Source organism: Typopeltis vanoorti, chromosome 21, assembly GCF_054136105.1.
Source record: "Typopeltis vanoorti isolate ZY-2024b chromosome 21, IOZ_Tvanoo_1.0, whole genome shotgun sequence".
NCBI lineage: Eukaryota > Metazoa > Arthropoda > Arachnida > Uropygi > Thelyphonidae > Typopeltis > Typopeltis vanoorti.
The window spans coordinates 37,775,296-37,796,730 of NC_143569.1; the positions used below are offsets into that span (position 1 = coordinate 37,775,296).

At 35.1% G+C, this 21,435-nt stretch overlaps 1 protein-coding gene across 1 annotated transcript in view; it reads right to left on the reverse strand.

Moving 5' to 3' along the window:
* Positions 1–21,435, reverse strand: part of LOC150094747 (uncharacterized) — a 437,902-nt gene that overhangs the window by 122,022 nt on the left and 294,445 nt on the right. The window contains exon 16 of the mRNA XM_090410976.1: positions 1,648–1,794. Within this exon, the coding sequence (XP_090267102.1) occupies positions 1,648–1,794 (147 nt within the window). The remainder of the gene's footprint in view (positions 1–1,647; positions 1,795–21,435) is intronic.

Consider the following 21,435-nt stretch of genomic DNA (forward strand, 5'->3'; position numbering starts at 1 on the left):
CGCACAATACGGATTATTACCCTATTATCGGAATGGATCCTCCTTCTGTTGACATGCGCAGAAGTGTTGAAGGGTCTCATATCTGTGGGCGTTATTACAAGTAGCCAACTGGTATCACTTTGGGGTCTGGCTCCCATTGATGAGACCTAAATAAAGGTCAAAACTGGTCTAGGTAGCGACACTTTCCAGAATGCATAGCTTTATACATATCAGTAAGGTGATGTGCTTTGCATTATGAGATACTAAGGCAAGTGATGTGAAGTCAGCTTCTATACAGGGTGTTCGGGATAAATTTGACATATTTATAATTAATTATATTTTTCCGTAAGTTACATGTATTAACACACACTTCTCTTCATTTAAAAGTTTGGACCCTTCTTCATTCATATACAAGATGTCAGAAAGGATGGATAGCTGGAACCCACCTGAATCATGGAAGAGAATAACTTGTATCATGATGATTCGTGCCCGCCATCAAAATAAGGATATTACGACTGCTGCCCAATGCTCCCTGAATACAGTAAAAACAATCAGGCATGAACTAGAGACTTGCAATGGTGACTACGAGGATGTAGCAAGAAGAAAGATCCCTAGCAGACGATCTGATTGCGTTCGTACAGCAGAATTCCTCGCAAATCTGCAGGAACAGGTGTTGAAGAACCCTGGCATTGGAATTCGGGCTTTGTTCGTGGAGTTGCTAACTGTAGTCAAGCCCTGGATAACAAGGGTAGCCAATGGTAGGCCGTATGTATGGCAGCAGGATTCGGCCCCTTGCCACACCTCTGGGAAAAGTCAAAAATGGTTGTCTGAAAATTTCTACGACTTCACCAGTCCAAATGTTTGGCCTCCAAACTCCCCAGACCTTAACCCCATGGATTATTTTGTATGGGGCGCAGTTGAAAAAGACACCAATCGCACTTCCAGTAATACAAAAGCCCAGTTAATGGATAAAATTAAAACAGTTTTTGCGGCCCTTCCCAGGGAGACTGTAGCATCAGCTTGTTCGAGGTTCCGAAGCAGAATTGAAGCTGTGATCGATGCTAATGGTGGTTATTTTGAGTAAATCTTGTTGATAGTATTGTAATTAACTCTGCCTGTAATGTTTTTTTGCCAATTCATTAAATTTAATAGATACAAAGAAGATTTTCTTTTTCCTTACGAAACTGTCAAATTTATCCCGAACACCCTGTATATACGAGTTGCCCAGTTGTGAAGTTACTTCACATGCAAACTTTCTTTGCTTGCACTTGGATAAAGGATTAAACCAAGAATTATAATTTCTTGGCATCATTAATTTATAGTCTAACGAAGTGGAAAAACTCTTGAACAGAATGGGTGTACACAAGAGTGTTAGCAATTGCTGACCCAACAGCAATTGCTAACACTCTTGGAAGACTTTTATTAAAACATCAGCAATTCTTCTTATCCCCCTTCTTATATTTTTGTTCCTTAATTTCTGGAAATCAGCATAGTAGAAAAGAATTCCATTCTTCTGAGCTTCTGAAAAGAGCATATAATCCTCTTTTCAATCAATTAATAAACAATATTTTTTGCTATATCATTTAACACAAGGAATGATGATACACTGATACAGAAATAATAATAATAATAATCAAGAAACTGAAATAAGAATAGTAACAGATCTACCTATTTCATTATCACTTTTAGGCTTTTCAAGAACGTCACTTTTACTAACTTTGGGTGGACTGCTGGGTGGTTCTTCAAGTTTTTTCTCCACTGCAGAAGGATGAGCAACTTTACTACAACCACTACTGGAAACTGCGGGTTTCCCATCTGAAAATGTTAAATATATTTGCTTTATTAAGTAGTATAGAAATATATATAATTTTTTTATTTTGGTTTAATCAATAAGAATACAATTTGGTTGGCCAAATCCCAAATTGCCAGCCCATCCTCATTCGTTCAGTATCAAAGTAGATACCCAACAGGGTGCACCATAAGAAGGTGAGGAATGGACATTAGGTCAGAAGCCCTGGTTAGTTCTCCGCATTCCTTTAAAGGCTATGTGGAGGTCTCTCTCAGTTATACAGCTGTATAACGTGACAAAATTTCATGCCGGCTGGGACGTTGCCCGGTTAAACAAGGGCCCCCGTTGTTTTCGCCAGGGAACCAGGGCGAACAGCGAAAAGTAAGCTACTGGAACACATCTGAAAACAAACCCCAACTCAACATCACCAGAGTTAACGATCGGTACTATCAATGTAAGAAGCCTGAATGGCAAAGAAATGGAGCTAGCTGAGGAATTAGATAAGTACCAGATCGACATAATAGGGGTGATTGAAACAAAAAAGACAAAAACTGGTGAGATCTTTCTGAGCAATAAATACAAAATGTTATATTCAGGCAATGACAATCAAGGAAAAGGAGTAGCCATAGTATTCAACACAAAATACGAGGCTAATCTTCTTGAATGGCAGTCAATCTCAAGTAGAGTAATGTGGGCAAATATGAGAATGGGGAAGTGGACAATGAGACTTATTTGTGCCTATGGTCCCACAGAAGGTTCTACTAAGGTAGAAGTGGAGGAATTTTTTGACGCTTTAGAAAAAGCAACTGATACAATGAAAAAGGAAAAGTTGGTCCTTGTTGGGGATCTAAATAGCAGAGTAAGAAATGATTGTGAGACATACAAAAATATTTTGGGAAAATTTGGAGAAAAGAGCAAAGCTAATAATAATGGCAAATATCTGTTGGATTTCTGCTCAGGACATGGACTGGTTATTACTAACACCATGTTCCAACATAAAAATGTGCACAAATTCACATGGAGAGAAGAGGCTAGGAATAAGAAAAGTCTCATTGACTATGTTATTGTTGATAGTGATATTTTCTCCCTGGTGCAGGACACCAGAGTGTACAGAGGATTTGAAATTGGAAGTGATCACTATTTAGTCTTGAGCAGGATAAAATTGAATTTCATATTGAAAAGAATAACATGTAAGAAAGTTTTAAAGCGAATAAAAGTTGAGCAGCTCTCAGATGTGAACTGTAGACTAAAATACAGAAAGATTATTGAAAAGAAAATGAAAGAGTTTGAGAACAGGAATCAAACCTTGGAGATTCAGTGGCAAACTCTGAAGAAAACATTGATTGATGTGCAAGGATAAAAAAATCAGAACTCCCTGGTGGACACAGGAAGTTAAAGAGGCAGTGAAAGAAAAGAAGAAAGCATATCAAAAGTTCCTGGCAAATAAGTCAGCTTTTACTCTTACAGAATACAGAGACAAATGTAAGAAAGCTAAACAGTGTGTAAAACTAGCTAAAAAACAAAATTCATGGGAGGACTTTGGCAAGAATATAGAAAATAAATATCAAGGTGGCGGCAAAATATTCTGGAGGTTGTTGAAGAAGCTTATGAATGGAGGAAAGAGTGCTGTAAAAGGAGTTAGAGATGATAAAGGTGACATGAAAACAGGAGAAAAAAAAAGATATCCTTGAAGTATGGAGTAATTACTTTGAAAAACTGCTAAATGAAACAAGCAGTGATGACAGCACAGTGATTAAAAACACTGACCAGGCATGCAGTCAGGAATACATATCCATACTTGAAGTAGAAAAAGCCATCAAAGGCTTGAAATGTGAAAGGCAGCAGAAGTAGATGATATTCGACCAGAAATGCTGAAGTATGGTGGTATAAAAGTCTTACAGTGGCTGCACTGCATAGTTCAGAAAGCCTGGACAGAGGGACGAATTCCCGATGATTAGAGTAGAGCCCTCATAGTACCCATATATAAAAAGGGAAATAAAACTGAATGTGAGAATTACAGAGGTATTTCCCTAATGAGTGTTCCTGGCAAGATCTATGCAAGTATAATTGAGAAACGGTTGAGAAGAATTGTGGAAGAAAAGCTTGGTGAAGAACAAGCTGGATTCAGGCCAAATAGAGGCTGTCAGGATCAGATCTTCACTTTACGACAAATAGTCGAGAAAGCATGGGAACATAACAAAGATCTGTATTTAAGTTTTGTCAATTTGGAAAAGACATATGACAAGGTGCCAAGAGAAGCTATTCAATACGCTGCAGTTATATGGTGTCAATGGGGCATTATATCAAGCAATACTTAGTCTTTATTTGAGTTGTAAGTCAGACTTACAACTCAAATAAAGTTAGAATTGAAGGAAGTACGGGAAGATGGTTTAATGTTAAATCTGGTGTGAGACAAGGACGTACATTATCCCCTCTGTTATTCATTATCTATATGGATCACATTATGAAGGAAAGTGGTATTAAACCTGATATCAAAATTGGAGATGTTAATGTCAGCTTTTTGCTTTATGCAGATGATGTTATACTTCTAAATAAATCTGCTACAAGTCTGCAAGAATCTCTGACTAAATTGAATAGCTGTTGTAATACATAATGAAGGTCAGCAATAAAAAGACAAAGACAATGAAAATAGGCAGAATCATTGAAAATGTCAACTGTGTTGTGAATGGAGAACCTGTGGAACAAACCTTTCACCTACTTAGGCACGATTTTTACCGAAGATGGTAAATTAAATATCGAAATAGACAACAGAATCAGCAAAGCTGGTATGGTGGGAAGTCAATTGAATAAATTCATATGGAATAAGAGAGAAATTAGTCAGAACACTAAATTAGCTGTATACAAGACAGTGTTCAAACCAGTTTTAACTTATGGATCTGAGAGCTGAGTCAGAAGTAAAACACTTGACCAATGACTAGAGACCGCAGATATGAGAGTCCTGAGAAAGATTAGAGGTGTGAACAGATGGCATCAATGGCAATATCATATTAAAAATGAGGATATTAGGAAAGAACTTGACATTGTCAGCATCCAGAAATGCGTTAGCAGAGCTAATCTCAGGTGTATGGTCACTTAAATAGAATGGGAGAGGAAAGATTAGCAAAACAAGTGTTCTCTGCCAGGTTGGCAGGAAAACGACCCAGAGGAAGACCAAGATATAGGTGGATTGATACGGTACAAAGTGCTTTAGACGATAGAAATATAAGATCTGATAATGTTGGAGTCTTGACAAGTAACAGACTGATTTGGAGGAAAATTGTAGATAGGAAGTTAGTAATGATGTAATTTTTTCATGTAGTACTATCATATCCTGTACACCCCTTGAGGGTACATGGCAGGAATTTGATGATAATTGATGATGATGAGAAATATATATTGAAATCATTTTGTTTGCAATTAAATAATTTTATTATTAAACTGTAAACCTTCATGTTAAAGTAATCATGGATCACACAGAATAATCTCTGAATTATCTGACCACAATGGAAAAGCAGTTGCCAAAAGGGCTGAATAGCCAGAATGGTGCTGTACCAGAAGGTTCATTCAATTTGAACGTTGGATAATTGAGAAATCACTGTATACACACAAACAAAGAAACAAGTCAACAAAGCTTAATACACAGCATTCATTAATTTGGACAACCGATAACCCTAGTTTGACTTCTGGCAAAGAACAATATAAAATAAATAAAATACATGTGTGAAACTAATGTCAATAGTTATTGGCTGGAGTCTAATTATCTAATGTTAATTTTTAGAGGTTCTATGTATATTTATCCTTAACTTTTACAGGTTCTTTCCACAGGCCTATGTATTTGGTGTGACGCTGCTAAATAAGTGAAAACTAAGTTTTCTTTTTATATATATTTTTTAACAAAGTGTGTGTGTGTGTAAAATAAATTTGTATTAAAACAACAGTAACTACTTTACTCACTCTCACACACACACATTCATAACCTTAAAATATTGGGTCTTATGGCATTAAATACAAGATATCTTGCAAAAGTAGAAGTTAATATATTTTTGACAGAGACTTAGATATTCACAGTAAACTTAGCAATCATACTCTGGGAAATAAAAACATATATTCTTCGTCAAAGTTCACTAAGGGAAATAGAGGCAACAAATTTTATTGCACACAATCATACAAGAAAATGACAAATCGCACTTGTGTGTTCAGCATATGCCTTACTTCAAGTATATTCAGTTAGAACTTAAAACAAAGCACCAAAAACATTAACACTTTACTTCATAAAATTCAGCTATCCGGTACTATCATAAAAAATAACTGTACAATGTTCCAGCATTTTTGCTTGACAACTGTCACTTCCATAAATAGAGATCTAATCCATCTAATCTTTACTCAGAAAACCCAAAATTACAACAGTGAAGATATATAAACTTCTTTATATGAATCTGAACAAATAAGGAATCTACATAATACAATATTCATTCCTTATATTTTTCTATTTCTTAAAGGGAATTATTCCAATTCTACCTTATATTCTTTCCATTCCATTTATACTTCTCCTCTATATATAAAATATATCTTCTCTCTTGAGTCCATCAGCTGTTTGTTTACATATAGAAGTCAAGTATATGCTGTATTCTCTCAATTGCGACTACATGAAACGACATCATAATAGCAAAGCATCATAAACAGCAAAGAGAAATTTTTTAGTAATGGTAGACTGGATATATTTATTTGCAGTGCAATGAAGTTTCTCTTTCACTTGATGATTATTTCATTGTATTCATTATAAAAAATTATCTACAGGTATTTTAATTCCAACAACATAGGAAGGTATGTATATCTTGCTGATTCTTCATGTTGCTAAATAACTTGTTTCTACTGATGACATAGCCATGAGATGACATCAGTCTGATGGCTATGTCATCAGTTGAGATGGCCTTAATGGTCTTGCTAGTCAACTACCAATAAGCAAAATTACTAGCACTGCTACATTCACCCATATCTTACAGTATCATATTGTTTTAACAAATATAATTTTATCAACATAATATTTTATACATCTTTTATTTCATTTTCAATTACCTAAACTAATAAAGAATATTTCCCATAAACAAAATCATGTTAAGATATTTAAATATCTTAATACTAGACTTGTATTATTTTTAGATGACTGAATATTCGAGTGTTATTATCCTGCAGTTCTGGTCCGAAGGACATTACTATGTCGCTAGCAGCATTTGAAGATAGTAGTGCCCTATCGTCCTATTCTTATTAGGTTTCTATATCCAATATATGGACCCAGGTTATACTATTTGGGGCACTGCTTTTTCAACTGGTAAGTTCAAAGTGCTTTCTTGCACATGTAAGTACTTGAAAATGGCAGAAGAATTTCACAGCTTTTTCACTAATTGAAGGGATGTTCTGTTTTCAATCAAAGCCAAAAATTTATAGGATTTTCGGTCCTGAATAAGCCTTGAAGTTCCAATGACTCATGAAGTAGATTATGAAGCTGGTTCAGATTTTTTTTTTTATTTTTCTAGAAACTCTCTCTAAAAGTAACTTGTAGGAACACGAAATGTTCTTTAATATTTTTTAAGAACTCGGTCCAAAGTCATTTCACTTTCAGTTTAAAAAAATGGCTGGAGTGTTAAAATGTAAACACTTGGTACTGTTATCAATAAAACAGTCCCAAATTTTAATTTTTAAAAATGCTTTTCACTCAGTTCTGAATAACAAAAACTGTATTTTAACCTTGTAATGATAAACTGAGTTCATTTACTTAAATAAAAGAGCCAATAGGCCTCTTTTCGGTGATGTAACATTACACCAGTCTACCTCCTTTGCCAACCTGGAAACAACCTTGAACACAGACCTGAGTTCATTTATTTTCTAAATAATATCTGGCAAATAAGCTAAACTTTGAAGCCATATTTGGTCTGTTTTAAACTGAATGAGATGAAAAGGATGATCCTTGACGAAAGCAATTAAACTTTGTCTTGATTCAAACAGTTACTTTGCCATGTGACAGCCATCTAATATGGTGTGCCTTAATAGGATTGTACCTTCTTGTTATTAATTTCTTCACATAAGAAATGAATTGTGTGGAATTTTATGGCCTCAATTTTATAAAGTTAACTATTTTAACAGAAGAATCAAGTACTCTCTTAAGATGTTGAGATATCTGTCTTAACATGTCTATGAATGCTGCAACATATTCACAAATATATTAGCACACATCTTTAATGTAAATAGTAAGGCTCATAACTCTTCTGGTCACTGATTTTATTCTATCTGTACACAATTCCACAGCACAAAGATTGGTCAATTTGTCTTTCTTCAAAATATGAGTTAACTAAATTAAAAATGTCCTGAACAACTGTATGTACTGTTAAAGACAACAAAACAGCACATTTTCTCTTACTTTACCTTCAATCAAGTGATGTGCAAATACAATTAAAATGGCTAGATTGTGTATTCAGTGAGACATCATGTCATTGGAAAAGGATTCTCCAATAAATTTCAATCTGTGTTGAAAAAACTTCAATCAGTATCATCAGGAGCCTGGCAACACAGATTGAAGCAAGCTTCCAGAAGAAACTTAAATCCAGAGTCACTTTCATCGATCTAATATCAGCTTATGACACAGTCTGGATCAGGGGCCTCCTCCTAAAGCTAAGCAATGTCATAAGGTGTAAAACAACTTTCCAGCTTTTTGAATCCATTCTCTCCAACAGAAAGATCCAGGTCCATATTGGTGGAAAAAAAGAACAGGCCCAGATTCCTCCATAACAATCTTCCACAGGGCTCTGTGTTATCCCCTTTACTATTTAACATCTACATGTCTGACTTACCACATACCAGCTCAAGCAAATATGTATACGGCGATGATCTCACTATCCTACCTGAAGCCAAACCCAACAAAAACTGTGTCCACGGCATTCCACCTGAACAATGCAGAGGCAAATCGACACCTCAACCTCTCTTTCTGTGACAATATGGTAGAACATGAGCCTCACCCGAAATACCTTGGAGTGAGTCTGGACAGAAGCCTAACCTATAAAAGGCACATCACCAACTTGTCCAACAAAGTTAAAATGAGAAATAATATCATCTCACGGCTTGCTGGAACAACCTGGGGTTGTGGTGCTGATGTCTTAAGGTCGTCTGCACTAGCCCTCACATTCTCTGCAGTAGAATACTGTGCTCCTGTCTGGAAAGAAGTGTGTATACTAACATACACATCCAGCTAAACTCTACCACACTCACAATTAGTGGGACATTGAGAAGCACCCCCCCCCCCCCCCCTGGGCTGCTTGTCTTATCTAACATTGCTCCACCAAATATATGAAGAAGACAAGCCTCAATTAAAAGTATTTAATAAAGTAATGAGTAACCTGCCCCTGCTCCACTCTCATAAATCCACCTAGTATTCGCCTAAAATGTCATGGTAGTGGCCTAAAATCACGAAAGCCTTTCTGGTTCATGGACGAACTCTCTTCAGCTGCCTTACCATCAACCCTTGTCATGTGGAGAGAGAACAATGGTCCAACAAATGGTTTCCTGGTTGAAGATCCCTGTGCTGCACAGCCTGGTTTTGCCCTTCCTAGGAAGATTTGGTCATCTATCAACAGGATCAGAACTAATCAGGGCAGATGTGGCTGCCTACTACATAAATGGAGACTATCAGACCACCCTTATTGTGATTGTTCCCCTGTGGTGCAGATGATCACTCATATTGTGAATGACTGCTCAAGGAGCCAATTTCATGGTAGTGGCTTCCAAGACATCCATGCGGTGACAGACGAGGCTCTGGATTGGCTTTCTGGTCTGGACATTGACCTGAAGCTGCTTTTGCCATAAGAATAAATAAATAAATAAATTGGAAAAGGATATCATATCCAAATTTTCTTTGCCAAATTGTTATCAAACATGCACCTGACAACAAACAGCTTTTGCACAGTGGAAATACAAATTTTCTGCAACAACATGGACTTCTGAAGCTTTTGCTATTTCATAGCTTACTAACTACGATGCCTCCAGTGGCTTTATTTATTTTTTTTACCATTTTGATTGCTGAATGGTGTATACAAATCAATATTAGGTGTTTTGAGGGCTTGCAGTTGCTTAAAAAATCAAGTGGCTTTTGTGCATAATATTCATGTTTGTTTTTATACGACAAGAGGGAAGGTTTCAAACTACTCTTGGCAAGTACTTCGCTGCAAATGATGCACTGCAGGCACTGATATAATTTAATTTAATATAATCTTTGCTATACAGGGTGTTTCAGAAAGAATGTCCTGAGTTGAAAATTGTAATCTCTGCAACCACGAACCACAAATGAATGCGAATTGTACCATGTGAACGGCCTTTGGCCAGAGTTTGATATGACAACCGTTAGATGCCACTACTAGTGTCCAAATAGCCACTACACTTAATTAATGAGATTATTCATTATTAAATATAATTATTTGAAATCAAGTCATTCTTTTTGAAACACCCTGTATTTCTTTTTTTGATATTTATTTTCATATTAATCTTTTAAACAGCTTTATGTGGTATCTGCAAATTTTGACTAGCTGAATGATTTTAGGTTTTTGAAGATCATATTGGGAGGAATTTTGGGGATGATTTTCATACTCCTCACTGACTTGTATTTCGACATTTTTTTATGTTTTCAGTCTTCAACAAAAGTTTAACCTTTTAAATTTTACAGGCCATTATAAACCATTAAACCATAATACTACGAATTCACAACAATTTAATACTTTATAATTTTCAAATGCAACATGATATGGTGAGGAAAGAGCTACAAGGAACATTTCTGGAGTTTGTCTAATGTGCAACTGGATGGTGTGTTATATATTGACACATGTCCTGTCACACATGCTTGCTATTATTAGTCAGTTCTCATACATGCATCTGAACTGACTAATAAATCATAACTATTAATTTTTCAGGAATTAACGTTATACTAAAATATTAATTATAAAAGTCTTTAATTAATACTTTCCTATATTTTGGCAACATTAGGTTGCCATCATCATGGATCACGAAAAAAACAACGATAAATTAATCATCATCATCATCAAATTCCTGCCATGTACCCTCAAGGGGTGTACAGGATATGACATTACTACATGAAAAAATTACATCATTACTAACTTCCTATCTACAATTTTTCTCCAAATCAGTCTGTTACTGATTTTTACATTTTATCCAGAATATTTTGCCACCTTCTTGATATTTATTTTCTATATTCTTGCCAAAGTCCTCCCATGACTTTTGTTTAGCTAGTTTTACACACTGTTTAGCTTTCTTACATTTGTCTCTGTATTCTGTAAGAGTAAAAGCTGACTTATTTTCCAGGAACTTTGATATGCTTTCTTCTTTTCCTTCACTGCCTCTTTAACTTCCTGTGTCCACCAGGGAGTTCTGATTTTTTTATCCTTGCACACAACCTCACCACATGCCTCTCTGGCTGAATCAATCAATGTTTTCTTCACAGTTTGCCACTGAATCTCCAAGGTTTGATTCCTGTTCTCAAACGCTTTCATTTTCTTTTCAATAATCTTTCTGTATTTTAGTCTACAGTTCACATCTGAGAGCTGTTCAACTTTTATTTGCTTTAAAACTTTCTTACATATTATTCTTTTCAATATGAAATTCAATTTTATCCTGCTCAAGACTAAATAGTGATCACCTGCAATTTCAAATCCTCTGTACACTCTGGTGTCCTGCACCAGGGAGAAAATATCACTATCAACAATAACATAGTCAATGAGACTTTTCTTATTCCTAGCCTCTTCTCTCCATGTGAATTTGTGCACATTTTTATGTTGGAACATGGTGTTAGTAATAACCAGTCCATGTCCTGAGCAGAAATCCAACAGATATTTGCCATTATTATTAGCTTTGCTCTTTTCTCCAAATTTTCCCACAATATTTTTGTATGTCATACAATCATTTCCTACTCTGCTATTTAGATCCCCAACATGGACCAACTTTTCCTTTTTCATTGTGTTAGTTGCTTTTTCTAAAGCGTCAAAAAATTCCTCCACTTCTACCTTAGTAGAACCTTCTGTGGGACCATAGGCACAAATAAGTCTCATTGTCCAGTTCCCCATTCTCATATTTGCCCACATTACTCTACTTGAGATTGACTGCCATTCAAGAAGATTAGCCTCGCAATTTGTGTTTAATACTATGGCTACTCCTTCTTTTCCTTGATCGTCATTGCCTGAATATAACATTTTGTATTTATTGCTCAGAAAGATCTCACCAGTTTTGGTCTTTTTTGTTTCAGTCACCCCTATTATGTCGATCTGGTACTTATCTAATTCCTCAGCTACCTCCATTTCTTTGCCATTCAGGCTTCTTACGTTGATAGTACCGATCTTTAACTCTGGTGATGTTGAGTTGGGGTTTGTTTTCAGATTTGTTCCAGTAGCTGACTTTTCGCTGTTCACCCTGGTTCACTGGCGAAAACAACGGGGGCCTTGTTTAACCGGGCGACGCCCCAGCCGGCATGAAATTTTGTCATGTTGTACCATCATTTTTTATTTTGGTTTAACCAATAAGAATACAATTTGGTTGGCTAAATCCCAAATTGCCAGCCCATCCTCGTTCGTTCAGTATCAAAGTAGATACTAACATGGTGCACCACGAGAAGGTGAGGATTGGACATTAGGTCAGAAGCCCTGATCGGTTCTCCGCATTCCTTTAAAGTCTATGTGGAGGTCTCCTCTCAGTTATACAGCTTTGACCTTTAAGCACCCCTAAATTAAGTGGATGTTAAATCCAACATCATTTCAAAGCCAAATACAGAAACTCTAAAAGTGTGTCGTGTGAAAATTGATTTGAAAATTGAAAAATCAATTTTCGCATGAAACTTTTATAGTTTCTGTATTTGGCTTTGAAATGATGTTGGATTTAATATTCACTTAATTTAAATAATTTTACTTTGCTGAAGTGAAGCCTTTTGGCTCTTTATTTTAGTAAATACTTTATGCACTGACCAAGAGTTCGCGTATGGAAAATACACCTCTCCGACTCTTCGAGTTCTTTAGTACTGAGAGTTTTTTCTCTTAGAAAAACCAATTAGTTTAAAACAGCTGTCAGACCAGTGAAACCTTATCAGAATGGACCAATAGGAGGCGAATATAAGGGATGCTTTGAGCGTTCATGCTTCCTATTAGGTTCGGCTAGGGCAATTTGTAATATGGCAGTGAGTGTATTCCTGCAAGCTCTCTGGTCAATTTTTGCACGAAACTTTTATAGTTTTTGTATTCGGCTTTGAAACAATGTTGGATTTAATATCCACTTAATTTATATTAAACAATGATATGTGCATGCAGGCACTAACACTGGCAAATGAGACTGAAGAAAGGCAACAGAAGTCAGGCCTAGAGTCCTAAATGGTGTCCCTAGTGAACTAAATTGGGTATTATTGGCCTTTGGGCTGACAATCTTAGAATGTATGCTTCCCAAATTTGGGACAGTCTTGCACCCAATTTGTTGAGGTTTAGAAGGTTTTTCAGGGAAGGCAGATTTGAGGAATAATCCTTCATATCTGTATTTTCTGCAGTGTAATTGAGTGGCCTTCTTCCAGCATGTCCTATGGTGAGTGTCCAAAGAATTTTCAGCAAGTCTTGAGTTGCTGTATTAGTAGAACCAGGATGTAGTCCTTGTGGTCTGATATTCTGATATTGGCTGTCCTGCCTGTTTAGTCATAGTAGGACAGTTTGCAATTGCAAAGGACTTGGTATACTCCTAGTAGGTCTAGGGCAGTGTTTCTCAACCTGTGGTCCGTGACGATGGGACAGGTGGTTCGTAGGGACACTTAAATTAATTAAATATATTTTTTTAATTCTCCAAACAAAAATTAAAATCGAATAAGTAAAAATTATTGAAATCAAATGGAGACAAAAAACCCAACAAATAGCGTCAGAATGTTCAAAGGCGGAAGCAATAAAACTATATTGTTGTTCACTTCACCCCTCTTTTATTATTCATCATTCTGCCGCTGAATGATGAATAATAAAAGAGGGATGAAGTGAACAACAATATAGTTTTATTGCTTTCACCTTCCCCTGCTGTTTTATCAGATTTAAAGTGAACATGTGTTATCCACATTTCAACCAATTGCTTGTTGTTTATTGATTTTTATTATTGAAGGTTTCCCTCCTTCAACCAAGGCTCAGTATATCTTCAGAAGCGCTAAGTGATACTTAGACAAAGTGTGTCATGAGTTAACCCCAGTATTTATATATTTTTCAGAAACATTTTTTAATAATGGAAAAGTGGCTTAGGACTTTGAAAAGAAGAGCAAATGAAACAGGTGGTGCTATTCCTAATTGTGATACACGTGTTGTAAAGGGGAGTAAATCTGATACTATTAAAGTAGAAGAAACAAGCAGTTCAAAGAAAAAATACAGTAGGAAATATAACAGCTCATATTTGGCATTCGGGTTTACTTGGTATGGAGATAAAAGTGAAAAGAAACCTTAATGTGTTTTGTGTTATGAAGTGTTGTCGAACGAGTACATGAAACTCTGCGACATTTAGAAACTAAACATTGTGATGTGAAAAATAAGCCAATTGAATTTTTTCAGCGACACTTAGGGACATAGCAAAAACAGGGAAACCTCATTCTATCAGGGAAAATTTGCTACTTCCAGCTATAAAAGATGTGGTAAAAACTATGTTTGGCAACAAGTTATTAAAAGACGTTGATCTGATTCCTCTTTCAAATGACACTGTCGGTCGCAGAATTAATGATATGGCAAGTGACATAGAATCTTAGTTAATCAAAAGAGTTAAGAAGAGCTCTTATTATGCGTTACAAATAGATGAGACTACTGATGTTACAAATTATGCACAGTTAATATGCTACATAAGATATGCGCATGATAACATTCATGATATTCTATTACACTTCTTTTATAATGTTCGTCAAGTAGCTTTATTTTATTATCCTACATGTTTCGCCAATCTTTTTCTATCAGCATCTTCAGGGAATACAAACTAATAAGCTATATGAAGGTAACAGACTAGGTTATAATTGATGGTTCTAATTCATACCATCAGTTATAACCTAGTCTGTTACCTTCACATAGCTTACTAGTTTGTATTCCCTGAAGAAGCCGAAAGAAAAAGATTGGCGAAACATGTAGGATAATAAAATAAAGCTACTTGACGAACATTATAAAAAAAGTGTAATAGTCTTATAATAGACAAGAAAAAAAAAAAAAAATTCAATACATTCATGATATTCTGTTTTGTAGAACTTTGCCATCCTGAACAACTGGAGAAAAAATATTTCACACTCGATAATTACATAATACACCAAGGGATCCAGTGGAAAAAATGTATAGGCTTCTGTTCGGATGGAGCTCGCACCCTTATAGACAGGCATAGTGGGATTGTTTCTATGGTTAAGTAAGTAGCTCCGGATATGAAGTACATTGTTTCATACATAAGGAAGCGTTAGCCTTCAAAGGAATGCCACCAGAATTTAAAACTGTGCTATACAACTGTAAAGCTAGTTAATTCTATTAAAGCTTGACTGTTAAATAACAGGTTATTTTCAGTACTCTGCGATGAAATGGGCAGTGAATATATACAACTTTTGCTTCATTCTGAAATTCGCTGGCTTTCCAGGGGCAAAGTACTAACAAGGTCATTTCAATTAAGGCACGAAGTTTTATTATTTGTAAATGAACGTAATTCTGATTTTCCATCACTCCTTGTTGAAAAAGCATTGTCATCACTAGCCTATCTTTCAGACATTTTTTCGAAATTAAATGAACTAAATCTCTCGCTTCAGGGAAATTCTTTAACTGTTCTTGATGCCTAGGACAAAATAAAGGCATTCGAGAAAAAACTGGTTTTATGGATTAATTATGTAAAAGACAGCAATTTTCCACTAAAAAGGATTCCAATGTTGGAAAAAAGGTGCAAACTGTCAGTTTGCACCTTTTCCAACATTGGAATCCTTTTTAGTGGAAAATAATGTTTTTGTTGATTCTGAGTTTCTGGAAAAAGTTTGTGACCACCTCAAAAATTTGAAACATATTTTCCGAATAACTTTTATAAGAAATTTCTGTGGGTTCACGATCCATTTCAGGCTTGTAGTTGCAAGAACGACCTTTCATTATTGAAAAAAGAACAGTTAATTGAGCTTTCACGTGACAGTGGACTTAAAATGCAATTCTGTGATCTTGGTTTGGCTTGAATTTGGATCTCACCTTCAATGAGAAGTGAATTTCCCGAATTATCTGAAGAAGCATTGAAAATCATCATTCAGTTTTCTACAACCTATCTCTGTGAGAAAGGATTTTCATTGCTCCTTCAAATAAAAACAAAATACAGAAATAGTCTTAGCGTGTGTGTTGATCTTATACTGAAGTTGACCAACATTGAGCCAGATATCCAGCAACTCTGCAAGGGTTGAGAAGCTCAACCATCTCATTAAAAGTAAGTAGTAACATAATTATATCATTATTTATTCGTTTAATAAAAATTAAAACTTTGTTCAATGATGATATGCTTTTAATCGTTTACTTCCAATTTAATTAATTATGTTTCCATATGTATTCAAAACATGCTTTTAGATTTGTTATGTTATAAATGGCACAGTTTTTCTGAAATGTTGGTAATTCCTACATAGGTTTTTAAAAAAATTACAAAAAGTCAAAATGACGTATAGGGAAATAAATTAAAAATTGAAGCAAAACTTTAATTCCAACATTCTAAGATGTTATTTTTCTTCCTTTTCTGTTCGCAAAATCATTGATGACATTATTGAATGTCTATTTCATCACTCAGTTGCAGTTTTATAGACAGTATGGCAAGATTTCTTAAACGCCAAAAAAAAAAAAAAAAGTGCCGCCCGGGGTGGATCCCCCCCCCCACCTCTGTAATTTAGTGGTCTGTAGAATTGTTTTAGGCATTTTACTGGTCCTTGGACTTAGATATGTTGAGAAACGCTGATCTAGGGGATGTGGCTGGTTTTTAGTAGAGCAGATAAGGGATGTCAATTTCCTTATGTGGTCTGTAAGTCTTTGTAAGGTAGTATTTCCTTAGGATTTTCCTTAGTAGAGATTACTCAGATATTGAGTAATCTCTACTCTGAAGGAGGAGGGGAGGGTGGGGGGTTGCAGTTAAAGGGTTTTAATATTTTTTGGATTTTTGGTGGTGGTAACAGCCATTGGTTAAGAAAGTGTTAAGGATATGATGATTAAGTTCAGTAGTTATGGCACTATTACCAGAACCAATTAATTTTGCTGTGCTATATAGGGATTTTATAATCCCATATTGTTGTAGGGAAGGGGGGGGGGGCTCTGGTGAATGTATCTACCTGTATATGTAGGTTTTCTGTAAACAGAGAATGCCAGGGATCCACCAGGCTGGCATGCAAGCAGAGTATCTAGGAATGGGAGAGTGTTGCTGTTTTGCACAGATTTTGAAACTTCTCCCAGTATGACTCATATACACCTTTCCACAAGAACAAGGAATCTTGTATAGTCTAGCATATTTGTAAAATATCCTGGGATATATAACTTTGTAGAACTTGAAGAGCATTGTCTCCTGCTCACTCATTCTTGTGCTAATATTTTGAATGTTGCTCATGTTATAGTGAGCAAAATATATGAGTTGTAAATAAATTCCAATTTTCTTTACATGTGTAAAGGCCTTATTAAATTCATTATACTAAGAAGATTTCCTTTTCAAATCTTGCTGCAATCTATGAGCTTGAAATCTTCTTAAGAATGACCTTTTTAAAATACATCATTATGTCTACCCACATTTCTATAAAATGTCTAGTAACAGATATTTATGATGAAGAATACTGGAAATTTGGCAGAGATTTGGAAAGCTGCATATAAAAAAAAAAAAAAAAAAAAAAAAAAAAAAAAAAAAAAAAAGCGAGTAAACATAACAAACTCATATTTCTAAAGCATTGTCACAATGCTGATATTATTCCTAACTTTATAAAAATCAAGGAGGCTATTAAATTGTGTACTGCACATAGGATTTATCAAAAAGCTAGCAAGGCCTTATTAATAAATCAAATTCATTATACTAAGAAGATTTTCTTTTCAAATCTTGCTGCAATCTATGAGCTTGAAAATCTTCTTAAGAATGATCTAATCATGCTTTAGTTTTTAAATGATTTAGTTTGTAGAATTTCTCTTTCCTCAGCCAGATAAGCACATTTAATTATTATGAACACAGAATAATTCATTCACAAGTTTCAAATGTCAGGACAAAGAAGCCATCGTTTTGTTCAACTACCACCTAGTTCTGTTTGTGACAAATGGGTTCTAAATTTAACTAATATGCCTTTCACTGAGGAGTTAAGTATTATTTAAAGATCTGTTTGTTTTTTTACATTTATTACAGATATGTGGATGTATTCTCTCAGTTTTCTAGCTTTTATTCTTAAGACTCAGGATTGAAACAGGCAGTGGCGGAGTTAGAAACAGGCGGAGAAGCTGCCTCGGGCCCCACAAGGCTAGAGGCCCCCGGCCCGCACTATACATTGTTTTTAGTAAAAATTTGAAAAACTAATATTCTGTTTTGTTTCAATTTTGTCTTAATTCTTGGAACTACTGTCTGTATTGTTGTTTAATTGTAACTATATAATAAAATAAATTATATTTTCATTTTTGTTTTCCAAATTTACCACTTCAAATAAAGGCAGTATAAAAGGAACCAATGAAATTCTTGTAACCTTCAGTATCCTTTATCCTTTGTTGTAACTGTAATTATAAAATAATTGTTTTGAATATATATGTATATTTAATATTTTAGCCATGAAACGAATGTACTTGTCTGGGGCAGAAAAAAGAAAACGACGAAAGGAAAAAGAAAAATTATCTCTCTCTCAAAAAAACTCCTTGGAGGTTTTTTTTTGACTTCATCTAAATTTCAGAGCAACGAAGATCGTCAACCAACATGTGATGAAAAAGAAGAAGAAGATAGTCTAAAAATGATAACATAATAGAAAACGCTGAACGAAATGAAGAAAATTCTGTGAAGGAAGAAGAAGGTGCCAAATATGACGAAACAACCGACAATGCTGAACTTGAACGAGATGTGCAAGACACAGAGGAAAATGTCGAAGAAGAAAAAGAACAAGGTGCTGATGCAGATCGACATAAACAACCAGACTCCGATAATTTTCCAAAAGATATCGCTTTATGGGTGTGCAAAATATCGGAGAAAATGGTAAATTACTTTATAAATAATAAACCGTGCAATATCAGAGGCATAACATCTTTAAAAGTTGAATATAATGGCAGAAATCAAATGTATTACAGAAGTATTTCAAGTGTTCGTTTTTATTGTGAAAAAGCAAATTGCACAAAAGAATATCAAGAATGGCTTATTTTTTTAGAGATGTTTTAAAAAGAATGGTAGCCACAGTAAAGTTGTTAGCAAGTTTGGGTTTAGGATTTTGGGGGCACAGAGAAGATGAAAGTGTTGGTGGTGTTAACAAAAGAGGAAATTTTATAACTTGTATAGAATATTTATCACAGTTCGATGAGTTTATTAAAAATCACTTAACAAGATATGATAATATCGGAAGTGGGAAGGTTAATTACTTATCTCATAAGATATGTGATGAATTTATTGCTTTAATGGGGACTGAAGTAAAGGAGAAATTAATTTCGGAAGTTAGAGAAGCTCTGTATTATTCGTTGATTGTCGATTCCACACCCGATGTGAGCCATATTATTTTTTTTTAGTGTGATTTATACTTATTTAAATTGTTTACTGATTAAATCCTTTCTTATTCAAAACCTTATTCAATTAAAATCCTACCAGCTACTCTATTGTTATGTTGTTGCTTTCTCTATATTTTACTGCCTTATATCTTCCTATTCTATCTTTCTATTGCTATTTTACTTCTTCAGATATCGGGCCTAATATACTTATATCTAGGATTGTTTTCTCTTCGGATACTGGCAAATTCATATTTTTGCTGCACCAGCGAGTATCCTATAGCAGAAAAGGATCGTTGCTCAGTGAGACAATACTAGATTCTGAGGCTTTCTTACTCAATATCTTACTTTAACACTGCCGTATAGATTCAGATTATTGCAGTCGTGACCTAAATCTATAATTATATACACTATTTAATTCCTTCCCACCAAAATAGGTTCTATTTTTATAAGTGGTAATTTGGAATCGTAATCAGGCATGACTCAGGTTTAGGTAAATATGACATGTTTATTGGAATATCTAAACAGAATACACAAAAAAAAAAAAACTCATACACTCAATTTGACTCAATACTAAATAAAAAACTCGAGTTAAGAGTCTAAATTAAATCAAAGGTTATGAAACATCGTAAAAACACAGTAACTGAAAATTGGGATAGATTGCAAACGATATGAAGTCAAGCTAAATTTCCTTTCTGCAATGCCATTCATAAGATAATATAAACAAACATTCTTATGTTACTCAGTTACTATAAATCCACTATTCTAATCTTGTTAAGGTAATTCTATCACAAACATTACAAAAGATCTCTTCCAAACAATTCTTCTTACTGTCAAAGGAGGTTAACTTTCTAATTAGAAACTATCCACAAAGTTTTTTAGAAAAATGTCCTTAATTTACATTCACAATCAATCCTCTCTCTTCTAAGGAATTTTATACACAAAACAGAGTAATTTTACTTTACCGAATGTTTTCCCATGTCTTTCAGCACCACGTGTACGTCTGGTAACTTCTTTTCTATTGGCTGTCTTTACGCCAACGTAGGGGTTACACTATCTTCATAATTTCGGCCGAAAATGGACTTGAATCTCTGTGTTTCAGGATACATTTTGATGGGACTTTTCAGTGATGGCTTGATTCTGCTAGGACTGGAAATTTTACCTTCAGCTCTGCGTAGACTCCTACTCCATTCTCAAGAAAGCTCGCTGTCCGACATCTTATCACAGACTTCACCCCCCCCACACACATAAAACTACCCGCTAACTTCTGAACCACCAAACAGGAAAACGATATGACAAGAGAGACCTCCAATACGGCGCTTGTCCCCTTATATTCTTCGTTAGAGTGCCCCCTTTTTCGGAGTCCCTTTTGCACATGACCTACATCTTTTCACCCCTTGGACTTTCCGATATTTCGGCAATGTCACATTGCCATTTTCTAAAGGAACTTTCAAAAAGGCAGGTGCACACAGGCAATAACAATACAGTAACTGAGAATGAAGATATGAAGCTATCGTTCTCCTAGAAGTCCTGATGGTGCCCTCTGGCGGGCTAAGTAGGCGTTCTTGGCCGTTGGGCTGAAGCTGAAGGTTGACCTTCAGCCCAACGGCCAAGAACGCCAAGAATTAAGATGTTGAACGAATCAGCAATTTTCATTCCATGTTTCACTCACACACACTTAACATTATTGGAAACTCTGCTGCAGAAGCTTGTTCGAAGGCTGTTTATTATGAATGGATATAATGTCGTCTTTTGCTTCAAGAAGTTCAAACACATTTGTTGCAATGTGTAAAACTTAAAATCTTTGCATAATTTTATAACGGATGTATGAAATGATTTTGAAACCATAGAATGACAAGCAAATCTATTAACTGATGAAAAAAATTATGAAATAACAAGGATAAAGAAACAAAAAAGACATTTTGATGAATTAAATACAGCATC